Source organism: Cucurbita pepo, chromosome LG13, assembly GCF_002806865.2.
Source record: "Cucurbita pepo subsp. pepo cultivar mu-cu-16 chromosome LG13, ASM280686v2, whole genome shotgun sequence".
Taxonomy (NCBI): Eukaryota; Viridiplantae; Streptophyta; class Magnoliopsida; order Cucurbitales; family Cucurbitaceae; genus Cucurbita; species Cucurbita pepo.
Window position 1 is genome coordinate 6,439,277 of NC_036650.1, and position 20,085 is coordinate 6,459,361.

The 20,085-nt window shown below is 31.2% G+C and overlaps 2 protein-coding genes across 2 annotated transcripts; one reads left to right on the top strand and one right to left on the bottom strand.

Annotated features, from left to right (window-relative positions):
- Positions 1-4,216: 4,216 nt before the first annotated feature.
- On the top strand, positions 4,217-5,922 carry LOC111809177 (ethylene-responsive transcription factor ERF110-like). The gene is made up of 2 exons (XM_023695558.1): positions 4,217-4,932; positions 5,120-5,922. Exons 1-2 carry the CDS (start codon positions 4,470-4,472, stop codon positions 5,833-5,835), a joined length of 1,179 nt encoding a protein of 392 aa, XP_023551326.1. The 5' UTR covers positions 4,217-4,469; the 3' UTR covers positions 5,836-5,922.
- A 4,490-nt stretch (positions 5,923-10,412) lies between these two features.
- Positions 10,413-16,697, bottom strand: LOC111808980 (protein S-acyltransferase 8-like). Its single transcript, XM_023695254.1, has 5 exons — positions 16,659-16,697; positions 13,434-13,619; positions 11,876-12,181; positions 11,546-11,779; positions 10,413-11,094 (listed from the first exon to the last, which is right to left on the bottom strand). Exons 1-5 carry the CDS (start codon positions 16,695-16,697, stop codon positions 10,579-10,581), a joined length of 1,281 nt encoding a protein of 426 aa, XP_023551022.1. The 3' UTR covers positions 10,413-10,578.
- Between the last annotated feature and the right edge of the window lie 3,388 nt (positions 16,698-20,085).

Here is a 20,085-nt window from a genome sequence, read left to right on the forward strand (position 1 = left end):
TGTTAGTATAGATATTAATTAGGAAGCATTTCTTAACGATAAATTTATATTTTTAAGATATTCTCATTTGAATATATTCACTTCCATAATGAAATTACCATAATTCAAATTTGAATTTTTGAAAACTAGATTCATGCACGAGCATTTAATATTATTTACTAAAATATTAATTTTTATTCAAATTTAAAAAAACAAATCAAACTCATTGCCAAAAATAGTGAACTAAAAAAAAATCTGACCTTTCATAATTAACCCTTAATGGATTTTTAGCCACTCATATAAATTCTATTAATTTTATTTATTTGACTTTTTTTTTTTTTTTGGAAAATCTTTCCTTAAGCATGTTTTAAATAATTATTAATTTCCCATACTTTTATTATTATTTGAAACAAAAACACCCTTCGCTTAAAATTTGTGAAAACTGAGTTTATTTCAAAATATTTTTATTTTTTATTTTTTTTATCGAAGGTATTTAAAAATTAAATAATTTAATTGAGAATTAGTGAGGAACTCCATACTTCTTGTGACGCGTGTCCTCTTATAATTATGTTTTTTTTTTTATTCAATTAACTTTTTTTTTATTAATTAAAATTATGACTCTTGCACGGGTGTGGGATTGGCACGCCCCCAACCAAATTCCTTCCATTTAATTATTTTGCCCCCGCACGTGCCAATCAACATCCTTTTTCTTGATTTGGTCGCACAAAAGTACCATTTTTTTTATTTTTTTTAAATAGACATTAATTTAAAAAACAACATTATTTCAATGTAGCTTTTATAATTACAGCTTTATTTATTTAAAACAATATTCCACATCAGCAATTCTTCCGTAGGTTTAAAATAGACAATATAATAAACAGACTATATCATGACAATTCCGTTTAAATTATTGTGATGTCACACATTGGTTGGGAATGAGAAGTCACTCTTTATAATATAAGGGTGTGGAAATCTTTCACTAGCAGACCCGTTTTAAACCTTTGAGGGAAAGCCCAAGGAGGACAATATATGCTAGCAGTGGATCTGGGTCGTTACAATTATGCACTAGTCATATTGATGACGTAGCATTGAAATGATGATTTATTTCATTTTTTAATAATTATTACGGTAAAATGTATCATTGCTATTAAGAGGAGATTATTGCACAAATCAGGGACACGAGGCAAAGAGTGGAAGCGAATCCGATGTTAATGATACTTCATCATATTTATTTAAAATTTATATATATATATATAGCTGACAAAACTGTCAGCCAATGAGCCAAACGAAAAAGAACGGAAAGCAAATAAAATGAATTGATTAATAATAATAATTCATGGCTATTGTCCATAAAATAAACGTGACAAAATTAATTTAGAATGTATATTCTGCAAAACCAAATTATGTAATTAATTCGAAGTATCTAAATTAAATGAACCCACAAAATTAATATTTTATTTGCAATTCATAAATTTTTAATGTCTTCCTGTTAAAATATTATTTTTTAAAATGTTTGCTTAATCCAAAAATCATCTTATTTATAATCAAATAAAATACAAAGATATAAAAATAATAATAAATAAAAATAACAATAAATAGAAAAATACATATACCAAAAAGACAATTATCTAGATATTTTTCTTATAATAAAATATCAAATATACGGTGAGCTATAATTTATTAGTAAATATACTTAACAATTTTATTTATTATATTTATTATATTATCAATTATCGTCTCAATAAAATTTCAATTAAACCATTCAATATTAGTTTTTTAAAAAAGAATTGGTAAAATAATCACATTAATTTTTATGCAAGAAAAAAGTGGCTAATAAATTCAACTATTATTAAGATTTCAAATAATTAAAAAAAAAAAAAAAAAACATTGTTAGCAAGGGACATGCAAGCATCCTTTTCCTCGTTGTCGGCCGGAGACTTTCGACAAATCGGACCAGATCCATTCCCTCGCCTCGAAAAATCCAAAAAGTACTAATTATAATCTTTTTAAAAATATAATAATATATAATTATAAAATCAGCAAAATCTTTCTTTACATTTACGTTATGCTATTGCTCGCTATAATTATTAACTAATTATTTTTAATTATTCCATCCATCCACCATTCCAATCAAAAGGTAAATGGTAAATTTTTATTTTTTACTACCTTCCAATTCTAATTTAAATTACCATTTAAGATAACTTTATTATATAACTAATCTCGTGTAATAATTTATTTAGTTGTTATAAAATAAGATTAGAGAATTTAAACGTGATTAATCATCTCTTAATTTAATAAGATGGTCCAAAAATTGGTGGGAAGCCGTTGAATTTATTCAATGTGTGAACTGATTAAATTAATTTAAATTAATTAAAAGTAGATAAATATGAAATTAATTAATTAATTTATTTATTATTATTATATGATAATAAATTTAACAATTCGAAAATGGATTAGGCGGATGAAGCCGTTGAAAAGTTCACAATCCCTTTCATGATTGGCGGGCGGTGCCAACTAAGCCTCTTTAGTGGACCCCACTTTCACCACATCTAGTCCACGTACGATTTCAAAGTTTGACCAAATGCATTTTGACTTCAAAATCTCATAATAAAAAATATATTTTTAATATTTTAATTTTATTAAGACAAATAATTTAAATTATAGTATTTTTAATTAAAATATTTTAATATATTAATTTAGACTTATTGTTTTAAAGTGTTTATAATATATGGAAAATTAAATTAAATTGCATAAATAAAGTTTCTAATACGACAAAAATCACCGAATCTAGAGAGAGACATGTGAGAGAAAAGTTAGTTACGGCCAAACTACAACCTTTTATTATTATTTATATTTATGTTTTTTTTTCCCATTAAATTCCTATTTTATTAATGTTCTACCGAACAAAGATTTGTAGACCAATGACCACGTGTCTAAAAAAAAGTGAATCCCCGACAAAATATTTAAAAAAATCAAATCCAAATTTAAATTTCGGTCTTTTCCTTTTTTCCAAAATTAAAGTTATAATTTTTTTAAAAATATTTATATTGATTTTTATCGAATTATTCTATTAATCATTTAATATAAATTTAAGGTACTTTAGTCAAAATTGTCCGTCTCTAATAATTTAAATTCTTATTCTTTAGAAAATTCTAATAATAAATTAAAAATTCATTTATAATTAAAAAAAGTATAATATTTAAATTATTAAGAAGTTGGAAATTTCAAAAATTGTTTCTTACAAGTATAAAAATCTTGATTATTAGAATTAATTTAATTTGACTTAATAATTCAGTCAAAGTCAACCATCCCCAGTTTACCCTTTTATTTTCTAATTTTAATTACAATAATAATAATATTTATGCGGATAAATCTAAACATATGTCTACCTAGTATTAGTATTTAAATGTAGATTACTTGTCAATCTTATCTTCCCATTAATTATTAATTATTTTTATTTTTCTAAATATGGGATAATATTGGCTTTTAGTAATTATTATAATCTTTTTAATTTAATTATTATATAAAAATTATAAGTTAATTAAGATAATTTTATAGCTAGTTTAATTGCACAAGCTTCTTCTAGGCTAAAATTGAGTTAGGTCAAATTACAATTATACCACTCGAGTCTTCTAGTTTTACAAATAAACAAAAGGCTATAATTATAATAAAACAAAAAACTATTATTGTCTTTATTCATGCATTTATTTCAAATTTTGTATTTAATAAATATTTTATTTTTAAATATGCATCCCATAAATTTATAATATGTTTGAAAATTATAATTCTAAACACATTTATACAATATTTTTTAATATATTTTATTTAAAACGGGTCATTAGGGGCAAATCAACTCTGTACATCTCTATATTAATATAATATTGTTGATTTTAGTCAAACCCTTCCTCGTTCTATATTAATAGATATCGTCTCTTATCTATTTTTAATATTTTCTCGGAGAAATGCACTATTGAACAATTATATGGTAGGTTGATATTAGACAAGTTCGATTTAACCGAATTGATTAATAAATATAAATTTTAAAAATTTAAGATTAGATAAACGAGACACAAATTTAAAAGTTTAAAGATATGGGGAAAGCTGATAATTTTAATTTTTTTTATTAAAAGAAATGAACAAAAATGCTTGAAATTCAATTACTAAAAATAAGAATGAAAAAGAAAAATAGGGATATGCAATTTTCAGTCGGCGAAACAGAGAACAATTCCAATATAAATTCTCTGGTTGTCTTAAAAAAAGGATTGAACTCGACCGACTATATAAAATTCATATCCAAAATCTTCATTTTTTGTTGTTGTTTTTGTTACTAATCGGTAGAACAGAGATTCCCTGTTCGAATTTCGGCGGCGCGTGTTTAAAAATCCCCCAATTTCGCACCTCCTTAAGGAAATCGAATTCAACTCAAGAAAAAAACAAAAACCCTCTATTTTTTTTTTTGTTGGGTTTTCGATTTTTAGCAAGGATTTTGCATGTGCTCGTTGAAAGTGGCGAATCCGCGAGGAATTGGAAGTGACTTGGCACAATTTCCAAGTGGCGGCGCCGGAGATGGCGACGGCGACAGCGGTGGCGACGACCCTCATAGACTATTATTCTACAGTCAACACGATGACGGCGATTATTACTCCGCTGTCGGCGAGGTATCGACGATTGTGTCCACGTTAACTAACGTCATGTCAGGACAGGGAGCTGGCGAGTGGAGCTATGGCGGCAGCCAGGGTTTTGCGACGGGATTTGTTTCTTCTTCTTCTTCTTCTTCTTCTTCTTCGTCGTCGTCCGCGTCGGCGTCGGCGTCGGCGTCGGCATCGGCATCGGCTTCTTCTCCTCTGTCGGCGTACTCGTCGGGTTCTGAACGGAGCTATGCTTCGGCGATGAGTTCTTGCGGTGGTTATTGGGTTGGGCAGAAACGAATGCGTGAAGAAGAAAGTGTTCAAGGTTTCGTGTTCTTAATTTTCTCAAATTTTCAAATATTTTTGTTGTTTTTTTAATTTTTAAAAACTATTATTTTAATTTAATGGGATTATCGTTGTTCAAATTATTAAGCAATATAACAGTAAAAAAGATTTTTTATTTTTATTTTTTGGTGTTAAATTTATAAATTTTTACTTCCATTTTTCAATAGTGAAAGAAGAAATTCCAATTCCAATTCCAAACACGGTGGCTTCAAATCCCGCCGCCGTTTTAGCGTTTCCGGTGACCTCCAACGAGGCGGCGGCTTCCACCGGCGAGAGAAGACGGAGATACAGAGGAGTACGTCAGCGGCCATGGGGGAAATGGGCGGCGGAGATTCGCGATCCACATAAGGCAGCAAGGGTCTGGCTCGGCACCTTCGATACGGCGGAGGCTGCCGCCCGAGCCTACGACGAAGCAGCCCTCAGATTCAGAGGAAACAGAGCAAAACTCAATTTCCCTGAACATGTCAGATTAATTCCTCCGACGCAAGACATTACGGCCACAGCTTCATCTGCCGGTCCCCTGTTTACTCCGCCGCAGGCAGCGGCGTTTCAGACACAAAATTACGGGGATTATATTGAATACTCCAATTTGCTTCAAAACTCCGGCGAATTCCTTGGCCAACCTTCGAGTTTACAGCAAATGTTTTATAATGCGCAGTTGGCTCCATTTCCATCCTCGTCCTCTCCGGTGCCGGCGCCAGCGCCGTCAATGTCATCCGTTTCGAATTCTGTTTTTTTCCCTCCGCCGCCGCAACAGCAGCAGCAAATGGGGTTTTTCCGGCCGCAGCCGCTGCAAAACCAAAACCAAGGTGGCTCCAATTACTTTCCGGCTACGTCGTGGAATGATCCCGGCGGCCAGTACCCTCCTCCGTCGTCCGGTTGATTATACGATTTTCCCCCCATTTTAGAAGTAAAATAAAAAGCATTTTTGTTTTGGATTTATTTTTGCTCAATAGTTAAATCATTCCATTTTTTAGTTATTANAATAGATACTTAATTATATTTAAATCGTAATTATTTTAAAATAAGATAAAATCGAAAAACACGAACACAAAATAATTTCATAATAACGTTACTCGAAAAAAATATAAAATAAAATGGTAAGTATTTTCTTACTTATTATATTGATTTTTTTAATAATTAAAATGAAAGCTTAATCCACATTTTTCAATAAAGAAACAAGACAAACATTCCTTTCAAATTGAAGTCAAACAATTTGAATAAATGGGAAGATTTTGCTTTTGGTTAAGTAAACAAGAAGATTAATTCACCCTTTATTTTTAGTTCTAGTTATTTGAATTTTCATTAAAAAATATTATTAAATGATTGTATATGTGGAAATTATACGCTAAAATAATATAAAATATAGATATATATGATTACTTCAAAGAAGTATTTATTCTCGAGTCAAATTTACAAAAACGAAAAAAAATATATAATAGTATTCCATACTTATTTTTGTAACTTAGTCCATTATTGACGATGTAATTGTCACTTTTTTTTTTTCTAAAGTTTTTTTTTTTTTTTATACTAAAAGTAAAAATTCCAATTTATGATATTCTACGATAAATAAATTACATTTTTCTCAATATTTATCAATATTTCACGTAAAGAAAATTTAAATAAAATAAATAATATTCTATTAGTCATTGAAAATGAAATAAATTTTTTTTTATCTATTTATTGTAGTAATTGACTGAGGTAATTATTTAATTAAGGATAAAAATAATTCGTTGATTATTATTTTTTATAATTATTTTCGTTAGATTCGATTCAATTGAATGTTTACATCGATCAAATGGGAATGATTGCCTGTTTTTGGTCCCCACATGCACAGGTGTCGTTTTTCTATTCGTTTATACGAGCACATGTTTTTAGAAATATGACAGGCGGTAAATCCTCTAGAATAAATAATAATCACTCATAACCTAAATTGAAAAAAATAAAAAAAAGTAAACAAATTATTATTTTTTATTCAATTTCAATCGACCACGTTCACGTGTTGCTTACTTTTGAACGTTTGAGAGTTGAATTTGTAATTTTTATAATGATAGGTACCCGATAAATGAAATATGTACTAATTTGATAAATTAAATTTTTATTTATTTAATTTATTATTTGAAATATTTTCGACATGTGAAAATTTAGAGTATAAATTAATATAATTTGTTTAAATAAATTAAAAATCAATTAACATTTTTTTTAAATATTATCTTAATTTTAAAATTTTCAATGTTAAGATAATAAATTCGATATTTATTGGTTTTTTTTTTTTAATTATTATTTACCATAAATTTACTTGAAATTCCGAAAGAAAAGCGATTTTACTTAAATACCCTTTGATGTGAACCATACGTCATGATATGTTAGGTCGGTTGCCCGTTTGGTCAGTTACCTACCGCAGATTTATAGGGTACGATGAGAACCCATGAAGGAGGATACGGATGTTTGTCCAGTTGTGTTCATTATCCAATAAAGAGCTTCCACGTCAGATTGAGTCAGCGTTGACCATCTTAGAATGGGACCCACCAATCAAGAGTCCCTTTGCATTACGATTGTTTTTCTTTTTTTAATTATCGTTTTGACAACGGAAGAAGGTTGGCGAAGAACTGAGAAAAATGTTAAATTTTGTCGTTTAGCTTCGCATGAACTCATTGATTTTTATTATTATTTTTATTTTAAATATTCAATTTTTTTAATAAAAAAATCCATATAATTCGATAACTCGGCCCTTTCGAATTACCCAACTCAAATCATAAAATGGGTTTCGGTTAAAATTTTAAAAAATAAAAAAATTTGGGAGAATTTGATAGTTCCCATTTTAATGGTCAGGTTTAACGTAACAAATCTGAAAACAACGTTAAAATACGAATTGGTCGATTAGTAAATCATTTCTATATTATTTTTTTAATTTACACTTTTTTATCGATATATGTTAAACCACCTTACGTCGTGTCGTGTAGGATGGTATGAGATAACAAGTTATAGAAAAATTTATACGGGAAATTATGATTTTTTTAATTTAATTTTTAATATATATATTTCAAAGTGGGCAAAATAAGGCAATTTTTAGGTGTAGGTAGCTAGTAATTGCAGCCTCTATTTTGTAGTATAAGGCAGCTAGAATGGTGACAGAAAAAAACCAACAAAAAAAGAAATATGAAAAAGTACCATAGATTTTGATGTCAAATCTTGTTAGATTAGTAAGGAAGCCGTCACTTCAATATCGAGATAAATTTATAGTGTTCCGATCTAATTTTTTGAAGTGTGACACTCGAGTGATCGAAGAGTACATAAATTAATCGATACAGTCTAAATGAGAGTGACCTGAAAAGTTAAAAGAAATTGACATTAACGTCTGTACCAACACAGTGTTCCTTCATTTTTTTTTTAATCATAAGAATTTCAAAATTAAACGTGCAGAACAGGAAGTGTACGGTGTAATTATATTGCAGAAAAAATGTCGAGGTCATTAGAGGCCGGATTCGAAGAGTTAAAATTAAAAAATATTTTAAAAAGAGAAAATGAAGACTACTTGGGTGACTGCTTTGTATTTTTGTGCTTTATAGTACTAAAGTTTGGTCGGTAATTGATGAGTTATTCTTTTTTTTTTTTATTCTCTATTATTAGTATTTTGATTTTATTTATTTATTTTTTGAATCTAAATAAAGTTTATATCTTCTTTGAAAAATGGGTTTCAAACACTTAATAATTGGTTTTTTTTTTTTTTTTTTTTTTCAAAATTTAGTTAAAAGTTCCAACTGGATTTGAAAAAATGGAAAAGGAAAAGAAAAAAAGAAAAAGAAATTAATATTATTAACAAACGTGTAAAAAAAAATACAAAGAGCTATTGATGAGTTGTTTTGAAATATATATATATATATATATATATATATCGAATTATTTTAAAGGATTTTTCCTTGGGGGCTTTGTAAAAAGATATAATTATTATCTATGATTTGATATTTACTTTATTGATCGAAAAAATAAATTATTTGTGGAATAAAAAACTAAAAGATAATAAGATTAAAAAATAATAATAAAACATTTTTATATTTTGTGTGGATAATTATTATTAAGAAATTATAAGACAAGGAGATGAATTCGACCCTACAAAACTCACTTCGTGAAATTATTTTTTTATATTAAAAATTAAGATTTTGATAATTATTTTATTTTTTAATTATATATATATATATATATATATATATATAATTATTTTTTTATATTAAAAAAAATTAAGATCTCGTTTAATTCTTAACCAACTAGTTTCATAACATAATTGTTATCTAATCCTATTTTCTTTTTCAAATACAGCAATAATTATTTTATTTTTTAATTATATATATATATATATATATATATATATATATATATATATATATATTAAATTTATAAACAGTAATTCTAATTATAGTTTTACTGTTTTATGACCTACAAAGCCAATAAAATTATTTTTTAAAGAAAAAAATAATAATAAGCAAAGAACAAGAGGCTATGATAAATTTTTTGTTTTCATTTAAAAATAAAATAATAATAATAATTTGTTTGAAATTAAGAAGTGACCCAAACCAAACTTGGAACAGCTAAGGATTAAATTAGATTGTGGGGTTTCTAAACCTAATTTTCTTTAAAAATGGATGGTCCAAATAGGGATAAAANTTTTTTTTTTTTTTTTTTTTTTTTTGAATTTTGGGGTATTTTTTAAAATCACTGCCAATCTGTGCCTCTAATTGAGGCAGTCCACCATTGCCATGACCCTTGCCTAATTTTTTTAAGATTCTTCACACTTTAGTCCCTAAACTTTCATTACCTTTGCAAAGATGGGTACTTTTATGTTAATCACATTTCGGTCCAAATGTTTGAACAAATGATAATAAACCAACTATCGAGTTTTAGATTTATGTGTAAAATATGCATTCTAGTTATCGAGCAACCCACATGGAGTTTTACCCTATCCAAGCATTCACGATCAAGGCATTGTGTAAAACATGCATTCTAGTTATCGAGCAACTCACATGGAGTTTTACCCTATCCAAGCATTCACGATCAAGGCATGCTAGAATGTGTTTTAGGTGCGCCAAATCCAAAAGACGGAAGATCGAAAAATTTTACAGTTAACTGGACTAAACAATTCCTTCCTACTACTATTCTATATTTCCTTAAAAAGGGTGCTCAAACAAATGGAAAGATCTCCAAGCTCAATTCAAACATTCACGACCAAGAAATACTAGAACGTGTTTTAGATGGGCCAAATCTAATAGAAGGAAAATTGGAAAATTTTACGGTTCAATGAAGTCAACCGTGCGTTCCTGCTATTCTATATTTTCTAGAAAAGGGTGCTCAAACAAAAAGAAAGATCTCCTGCCATGATTCGTTCGACTTTTAATACGAAAAATATCTGACTAAATTCAACTGATACATCAGAGTTCAAACTTCAAAGAGGCATTACANCTTTCACCTTCTTCCAGCAACCAACAATTAGAAGCAGCATTTCCACAAAATATTAGAGCATACCTTAATGCCTGAAGTGAACAAATTCCGTTTCTCCAGCGTCTTTTCGACACCTGAATTTGATTGTTAGAATCATGGTTTGTATTCGGAATGGCTGATATGATAAACCTCGTCACTGACGAGTTTCTTTGGAAGGGGCATAGGCTTTGCTTTCAGTAACATTGGCATTGGCAAGAACCTCGGATGCTATGTCCCAGCTTCCGCTTCTGCGACCCCAACTTGAGTGACGAGCATCTGATCGAATTGTGGGAGCTCGATGATCAGAACCCAAACTAGAGTCAGCCTCTGAGACATTAAGCTGAGGACCAGTGCTCCCTCTGCTGCGTATATCCTCGTTAATGTCGTCGATATTATGTCGCTGGGAAATCTTCAGTAGGTCCTCACCAATATCTAGATCATCTTCAACCTTTGACCGTGGATCCCCGCCCAAATCATCTTGTTCGGCTGCTCCCATCCCGCGTAAAGGAGGGGCTGGAGGTGGCAGTACCTCCTCTTGCACAAAGGCTCGGAACTTGTTCTTTGAGGGCTCTACTTTTGAGCAAAATACTTCCAGAAAATTATTCAGACAACCTCGATTGTAGACATTTGACCTGCTGTCAGCTCGGTACCGGAAATTTTCATAGGTGGTCTGGAAAAATGGAGCGATATCAAGCTGGTTATTACAAATCAAACTCACACATACTGTAACAATCCAAACCCACCGCTAAGCAGATACACATACACACAAAGTACAATGCTAGACACCAAGAGTAATGCTAATTCCAGCCACAAATTTCAGAACTTCAAATTGAAGCTCAAACAATTCAGGCCTATATCTATCATAGTTGAGAGGCAGATACAGATCCATCATTAAATACAAACAAAATTTGAAAATCAAAGACTCGACAAGTTCTTCCAGTGTTCTTCAATAAGCAAGCTTGTAATCTATTTATTAATAGGGTAAAGACATACGGTTAGTGAAATCCTAGCCAAATCCCTATTTATCCCACATGAGTATCCCACTAATTGGTCTTTCATGAATTGAGCATATCATATGTGGATGCAAAAACTGGATATTAACAAAGCAGGACTTAACCAACCTGGTTCGTGCCTATAAGGTACAAATGGAAGCCTGTGAGTCCACCGACGAACCACAGAGAGATGAAACAGTAGGCCATTAGAATAACTGATGCAGGGGACTCCTTCATTGCCTTCCAGACAGTGCTGCTATTTTCCTCCATCAGAACTTTAATGTAAAAGGCTGACATTGCAAATATGTAGATGCAAAGAAGAGTTGAAGACGACACAAACATAAAGAAGTAGCGATAATTACGCTGCACAAGTACAAAAGATAATAAAAAATAATTTAGCTAGGACAGTCAAGAACTTAAAAGATAATAAAGTAATGGAGATGGAGTTCAAGAGCATACAAGACCAATGCATTGGCCAACCCACGGGCAATGGTGATCAAATTTTTGAACGCAATTGTTGCAAATAGAACAATGGGAGCAACGAGGAGGACGGTAGAGCATACATGTGTCACAGTATTTCACCCTCACAGCAACACCATTGACTATAACTTCTTTTGTTCGAGGAAATTGTCGGCCTGGTGTTTGTCTTCCCCCATGCTCAAGTGATAAAGAAGACGCATAAGGAATTTCCTCTTCTGGGGGATGTGAGTTTCGTGGAATTATACCCGGGTCCCGAGAGGAAGTGAGAAAAAGCAGCACCAAAACCTATGGAAGCAAACCAAGTGACCACTTTATACCAAATCTTGGGAACCTTTTTTTTTCTTTTATCCTTCTCAAGCAAAAGTACATTGGAATTTCATATTGTAGTTAAAAAAATACATGGCCTCAAAAGTCGACCCGATACTTATAATCCTGGCCTGGAAACATTGTCAAATACAGGTGTAGACATGCCACAAGAATGTGCAGGTATGCAGTGAATATACATATAGCATTAAGTTTGATTATTTGGCACAAAAGAACTATATCATTGAAATTTATATTTATCCGTGGTACCATAAATCCAGGATAAAGTATGCCAAGATGTGTTGCAGGACGAGATAAGTTGCAATATTATTCTCGACCTTTCATAAATATTTCAAAACTTCTCTTGGAGTATAAACACCGTTAGAATGCTGAACAAAACGTCAATGTATCTAAATATCGTTCTTTCAAACTTAAAAACCAAACAAGTGTTCTATTCACTACTACATCGATTTTTTGTCCCACATTTTAAAGGAGCTCTACTAGGAAAGTTTTAAAACATTTATAAAAACATCAAAGGTAATATTGCAACTTTTAAAAAAATAGACGTATTTGTGAAACAAGGGGTAAAGTTCATAAGATAGCTCTACGAGGCGATTAACAGAATGAAAGCCTATATAATCTCTCATTTTTACTTTGATCTCTGTAGCCTCATCTATTTCCTTACTCCCCTCCCGTTTTCAAATGCATTCCCCACATATTCCAGCTATCTTTTGAATATCCAGGTTAAAATATATACCTAATACATCTTTGGGATAAAATTTTCTCCCTATCCTTTGATCCGTGTCATCTTGTGCCCCCACTAGCATATTTTCATCATCGCTTTGAATAGATAAAATCAGATTGTTGCCTTCCTTATCATTACACAAGTGCACAAAGCTACGCCTATACTAGTTCTTGACCTACACCATACTCATCCTCCAACTTAAACTTGGCGAGCATTATTCCAACACCTTAAGTGCCCTTGAAGGATCTATATAATAATGACAATCGTGACCGTGTTCAAAGCCCAAATCAATATGCTGTAGGTCAAATGATCAATATTACAAACTCTAAAGACTTCAAATAATGTTTAAATGAAGACGAAAACAGTGCTTCTAAGCATATTAATCCACAACATAAACATGGCACACAATCTGAAGAGACTTCAAATAATGTTTAAAAAAATGTCAAAACACTTGAACTCGACCAGACATAAAGGTCAAAGAATACATACGTGGATTGTAAACACAACAGCTACCACCAGAACTGCATATCCAGCATTATATGACTTAAATTCATGCACAAGATTCCTTGCAACAAATGCACAAAATATTATAACGGGAACAGTGATCAGTGATATAGTCACAAGAAGTGATCTAGCATCAGGCCCAAATATTAGCCTTCCTCCAAGGATAAACTTCTGCAAGAGATAGGTCAAAAAAGTTTTCAGAAAATATATTGAAGAAAACATGAGTTTAGACAGAGGAAAAACATTTGAACAAGTAGACTTTTTCACGGTTCATCTTAATCCAAATAAAACCAAGAACTCTCTCAACAGTCATCAAAGAGAATGCAACAGAACATGGTTAACTTGGAAAACAACAATAAAGCAATTGACTTAACATTTCATTTTATGAGAAAAGCTTACAAAAGAAATTCAATTCAAAATCAGAGATGCAACAGTTTCAGGGTGGAGACACACATGTATTAGAGAGCCCGGGGTCGGAGTGGAGAGAGATCAGTAAACTGAACAAAAAAATCCAATTCCACGTAAAACCACGAGGATGAGTGGATGAAACGAAGGATAATTTTAAAGTCCAAATAACTAAAATTCATATGTAGAAGACGTGTACATCTGGCAATATCTTAGTTCAGATTCTAACTTCTCTGCATGGTTCCTCCATTTTCAGGATGATAATTAGAAAACTGAAACATGATGTATGATAGGTACAAACAACATTTTTACATGTCGTTCGTGCAATAGTGCCAATATCAAATCCATTGAATACTGGGGAGTCGAAGGGGTTTTGCCGATGAAAATTTCTATAATTACTGATAATAGCTATCATTTAAAAAATTTGTTCAGAAAAAAGGGAACAGAAATAATCGGTAAAATAATTCCAAATGAGACATGAGATGAGATAGCCTCAAAATAATTTCAAATAGCCTCAAAATATCTATGACATGAGATAGTTTTACTACAGCACTGAAGTCTCAGATTAATCCAAGAAGCCAAAAACATGCATAAGGACAAAGCTAACCACCATTCTATCCAGGGTTCCAGATCATAAACTCTGTTTGAAGCCCAAGATAGAACGACCTACAAGAGAAAAATAGCACCAAGGGGATATATACGAGAACATGTGTAACAGCCCAAGCCCACCCTTAGCAAATATTGTCCTCTTTGGGCTGTCCCTTCCAGGCTTTCGCTCAAGGTTTTAAAATGCGTCTGTTAGGGAGAGGTTTCCACACCCGTATAAAGAATACTTTGTTTCCCTCTCCAACCAATGTGGGCTCTCACAATCCACCCCCCTTGGGGCCCAACATCCTCATTGGCACACTACCTAGTGTCTGGCTCTGATACCACTTGTAACAGCTCAAGCCCACCACTAGCAGATACTATCCTCCTTGGGCTTTCCCTTCCGAGCTTCCCCTCAAGGTTTTAAAACGCGTCTGTTAGGGAGAAGTTTCCACACCTTATAAAAAATGTTTTGTTCCCCTCTCCAACAAATGTGGGATCTCACAACATGTCTACCTTCAATGTGACAGCAAGAGCCTAAAGTAACATTTTTTTCTTGCCAACATGTTCAATATGTTAATTGACCTTACCACAGGTCAATTTTCTTTTTCTTCTCCATTTTGAATGTTCTGATATTTTAACTTGAATCTAATCTAATTTCCATCATTATCAGTGGGTCTAACAAATCTTCCCTTCCCATTTTACTGTACGTGAGGGAGATATATATACCTAGTTTCATGGGGCGGGTCCCATTATTTGTAAATGACGATTGATGACCTATACCTATTCAACAGGATTAAATATGAAGAACATACAAAACGAACTCCATTAAATGATACTTACAATATGCATTCACAACTTTTTACTCATAGTTTGAAAATCTACCAAAATGCCTACCATGATCTTGTTAATTTCACCCATAATTAACTAAAAGCACCTGTATTCCAAAAAACTATTTCCACAAGACCCCCAACATCAGAAAATCTTTTCACAATAAGATGCATGTGTTGGGACATATCATGAAACTACTCCGGCCCCATTTGATAACCATTTATTTTTTAGTAATCTATCTTTTGAGAATTAAACTTATAAACACTTCTTTCTCCCATGTACATCTTTGTTTTGTTATCTACTTTTAATACATTTCCAGTTTCTTAAAAAATAAAAATATTATAGAAACCATATGTTAGAATTCAAATGTCCACTTAAAAGGAATAAATGGAAAACAACATTGATTACCCCCGTATGCTATCCATTACGTTTATGAAAATTGTGCTTGTTTACTCATAATTTCTTTACGGTTCTTTTCATCTTTTCTAAGGAAACATTTGAGTTCATAACCATCTTTTTTGTAGAAAAAAAGTTTCTAAAACTTTTTTTTAGTTTTCAAAATTTGACTTGGATTTCAAAAACATCCCTAAATAAGTAGACAACAAAACAAAGGAACCTACATATTGAAGTAGTGTTTACAAGCTTAATTTTCAAAAACCAAAAATCAAATAGTTAGCATAATCAAACGGAGCCTTAGTAATCTCAATTCTATTCACAATCAATGCATTGGACTCTTGACTGCAAATAAACACCGTTAATATTGATCCTTCCGAGAGACTCACAGCTATTCACAACGTAAACAAAAGCCAGCATACACGTCCAATCTAAAATGGTACAAACCGGAAGCTGGCTCAGAAAACAACACATATATACTAAACTCTAAACCAACAATTAGATATCAAAAGCAAGCCGCCTCCCCTATAACGAACTTAGGCCCCATATCTCCCTAAAACCTGCCTGGACAAGAAGCTGCCGTTTCGATGTATCAAAATCTTGACGGGACTGTAAGGAATTGAGAGGGGATAGTTACGATTTAAAGAACCCATTTGCTTGAAAGAACGGAAAACAAGCTCTCTAGTCGACTAAACCATCGAGTTCAGCAATTTCAAGGGCAAGAAAAATAATAAACAAAAACAGGAAGTTTGGAATTTATCCTCGTTGCCTCCACTTACTAACCAAACCCCATGGAAATAACGAGCTACAAAAGCATGGAGACCTAATTGGACCTAATTTCAAGCTTCATCAAATCAAATGCAAAGCAAGACAAAATCCAATCATAAGCCACAAAAATTCCCTCGAAATTTCAAAAATNCCAACGAAAATAAATAAATAAATAAAACAAAAAGCAATTATTATATCGAAAACGAGCAGGAGTAATAAGAAGCTCACATTACTCCCTTTCCAGACTTGGTACACGCGCTTCGCCATGATGGCACGGAGTCCTCTCGAAGCTAAGCAGGAAGAGAGTCGAATATTTGGAACTTGTGGACGCTCATTTCATCGGCATTCAGACCGACCGAGGTAAAAAAGCCACAGGGGACGTTTCACCCCGATCAGTCACGGCGATTTATGGAGCAAACTGAAGCTCGGATTCGGGTTTTTGCGGCTAATGACGATTTCTATTTCCAATTCTTAAAGGATTTGGCAAAAAACGAAGAACAGGATTCACAGTGTCGCCCTCGTTCTCCCCAACTTGTGTGAAAAATCTTTCGCGAACGAATTGAAAAACTGAATTAAGCCTTCGGGAAAGGAAAACTCTCCTCGCTCTGCTCGTTCACACTCCAATTTGGTACTTTTTTGCTCCCCTCCCTTTTTTTTTCTTTTTTCAATTTTCAACTTTTCCAGCGAAATTACACATTTAGCCTTCTATGGCTCTGCTTGGTTTAATTTAATATTTGAATATAATTATTTTCCAAAAATAATTAATTTATTGCCTTATGGAATATGTTTTTTTTCAAAAATAATAATAATAATAAAATAGAGTTGACATCTCAAATGGGCTGTGCAATTTTATTTCGTTTTCGAACACTGATAATAGCTTCAGAATATAGAATGATATAAATCTTATTGATAAGTATCGATAGTCGTGAACTAAAATCCAACGTTACCTTCAATACTTGTGGTAATGAATATGAGTTTGTCGTTCATGATTCTCGAAAGAACGGGTTGAAAATATATTTTAAAATATTATAAGAGGTAAACATTAAATATTATTAAATGTAATTGTACCGAGAATCTAATATGATCTGTTTTATTTAGGTATTTTATGGTCGTTGTCGTTTGATTGTGTAATTTCATATTTGTATTGGTTTTTTTTTATTGATGTCAATTTTGAAATAATGTCGATTTGAATTATTGAGCTAATAAGCATCGAGTTATTTCTACGAATCAATTGAACTCAAATTTTTTATATATCTCTCCTTTTGTATATTAAATTCAAAAAGACGTTAACTCACACATAATTATTAATCTACAGTCCGATTAAAATATTTAACAATTGTTTAAGAATAATTCAATGTTCTCCTTTAACAAAACTATATTCTTTTAATTTTATTTTTAATATGTCGATATAATCGATATTTACTATAATTTTTAGTATGTTGCTTATATAATTATACTTACCATATAATTCATATTAAAAAACAAAAACAAATTTTATTTATTTATTTTTTTTAAATTCATTTCAAATTTTAAAGTTTTAAAATTTTATTAACACAAATTTAAACTTCACTTAAATTTATAAATTTTAGTGACTGTAATATAAAAAAATAAAGGAAATAAAAAACTTAACACCTAGAATGTAATTATGATTAAGATAGCCACATTTTAATATCCAAATTAATGTAAGTATGGTGACAAATAATGATGAGTACAAGTCGTACGGTAGATTATTAAAACCTAGAATAATATGTCGTTGATATATGATTGTTTCATATATAGAAGACATTGTCACTCATAACTTAATTGGTAATATTTTCATGCATGTGAGATATGTTATTGGTACCTTAACCGATGGTCGTATAAGACATGTGAGATATGTCATTAGTACCTTGACCGATAGTTATAACATGCATTAGAGATATGTCACTAGTACTTTGATTGACGGTCTTATCAAGCATTTGAGACATGTAACTAGTACTTTGATTGATGGTCACATTAGTCGTGTGAGACATGTCGCTAGTAACTTAGTCGAAGGTTGTCTCGAACATACGAGGCATGATCCATATGAGACATGCTGCTAATAACTTGATCAATTGGCATCTCATCCCGATAAGACACGTCCTCTATCAAGGTAAGTCGATTGGCTTGTGATCTGGGTGTTGATTTTGTCGTTGACATTGTTTCGGTCTCAATGCGTCAATGAGCTAACTTGGCTCTGATACCATTTGTCACAATCGCACTTCTATGAACAACGAACTTTGCGATTGTCCGACACTCACTCTTAACTTGGATTTGCTTTGTCTATGACTTGACAACATATGCTTAAGCCTTTAACCTCATTTTGAGAACAAAGTTTTAGAAAATTGGGACAGAGAGATTTTCGAGAGCGAGTTTGAAAGTAAGAATGACATTTTTTTTTTCTTCATTGTCGCTATTAACCCTTAATCTCAATTTAATTAATTAATTGAGTAATTGAGTGATATTTTGATGATAACATATTTTAATTACTAATAATTTTAGTATTTTAAACTACTTAATTAATGATATCTTGAGTGGTTTTTAAAATAAAATAATTATATATAATAATATTATATTTGAATATTATTATTTGAAAATCAAAGAAATTTAAATGTATGGTTATTGGCATTATTATTATTCTCAGACAAATATTAAAATTACGTATCATTATTATTTTAAATTAAGTCCTATTTTTTTTATTTAAATTTATTTTATTCTCATGGCTAATATACCTGTAATATCCTCTCTCTTTTTTAAAATCAGTGCTACAATCCTTTTGAAAGGTGAGTTAACTCACGAAAGAAAGATGGAACGATGTGCTTTGCCTTACCTATGCAGAATCAAACTGGATGATGCAAGTAGGTGGAGAGGGGGTCCCAGTTCATGTGAAATGTAGGTTTCAGAAAAAGGAACCGAGGTTATGAGAGTAAGTGGAGTTGGGCGGGCTACCCTCCACGGCCTCATTCATATCTCGAGGAGTGCGTTAGTCTTTCTGCTGAGGAACAAGTCAGTGTACTTTCGGAAGCTGGTGAGTACCTGATCAGATAGAATTGAAATGTCTAATAAAATTTTGTATTTTGTTTTTGTTTATAGCTACTTATATGAAACTCTTTATATATAAACATGTGAGAAATGGCTGAACATGACAAATATTCAATGAACTATGTGGGTATTTCCGTCTCTAGGATAGAATTTGCACTCAAATTAAAGTCATAAAACAAATAGACAGCAAATCAAAATTGGAACGGACTCAATTTGTAGGATTGCAATTCGCTTCTGTTGTCGATAAACTATTCAGAATCAATTGGTAAGAGGTTAGGTGACAGGCCTCCATTCATGGCCGGCCTAATATATATAAATATATATACTAATTTGTTATATATTTATAATTTATTGTGAATAATTTATAAATTTATTAAATAAACATAATTTCGTTCTAATAATAAAATTTGTTTTTATATTTTTGTTAAGTATAAATTTAGACAATTTTTCTTTTTTTTCGTCTCAAATAAAACCGGATTAAAATTTAGGATCGGTTCTAAATTGTAAATTCTACCCTCCCAAGGTTGAAGGATGTTATCAGACTTGTTGAATATATATATATATTTATTTATATTTATTGGACATAAATTAAACT

Coding starts and splice junctions, on each gene's coding strand:
- LOC111809177 (XM_023695558.1), top strand. CDS start 4,470: ATGTGCTCGTTGAAAGTGGCGAATCCGCGAGGAATTGGAAGTGACTTG. Junction 4,933..5,119: donor TGAAGAAGAAAGTGTTCAAG/GTTTCGTGTTCT, acceptor ATTTTTCAATAG/TGAAAGAAGAAATTCCAATT.
- LOC111808980 (XM_023695254.1), bottom strand. CDS start 16,697: ATGGCGAAGCGCGTGTACCAAGTCTGGAAAGGGAGTAAT. Junction 11,780..11,875: donor TTGGCCAATGCATTGGTCTT/GTATGCTCTTGA, acceptor GTACTTGTGCAG/CGTAATTATCGCTACTTCTT. Junction 11,095..11,545: donor ACCTTATAGGCACGAACCAG/GTTGGTTAAGTC, acceptor CCATTTTTCCAG/ACCACCTATGAAAATTTCCG.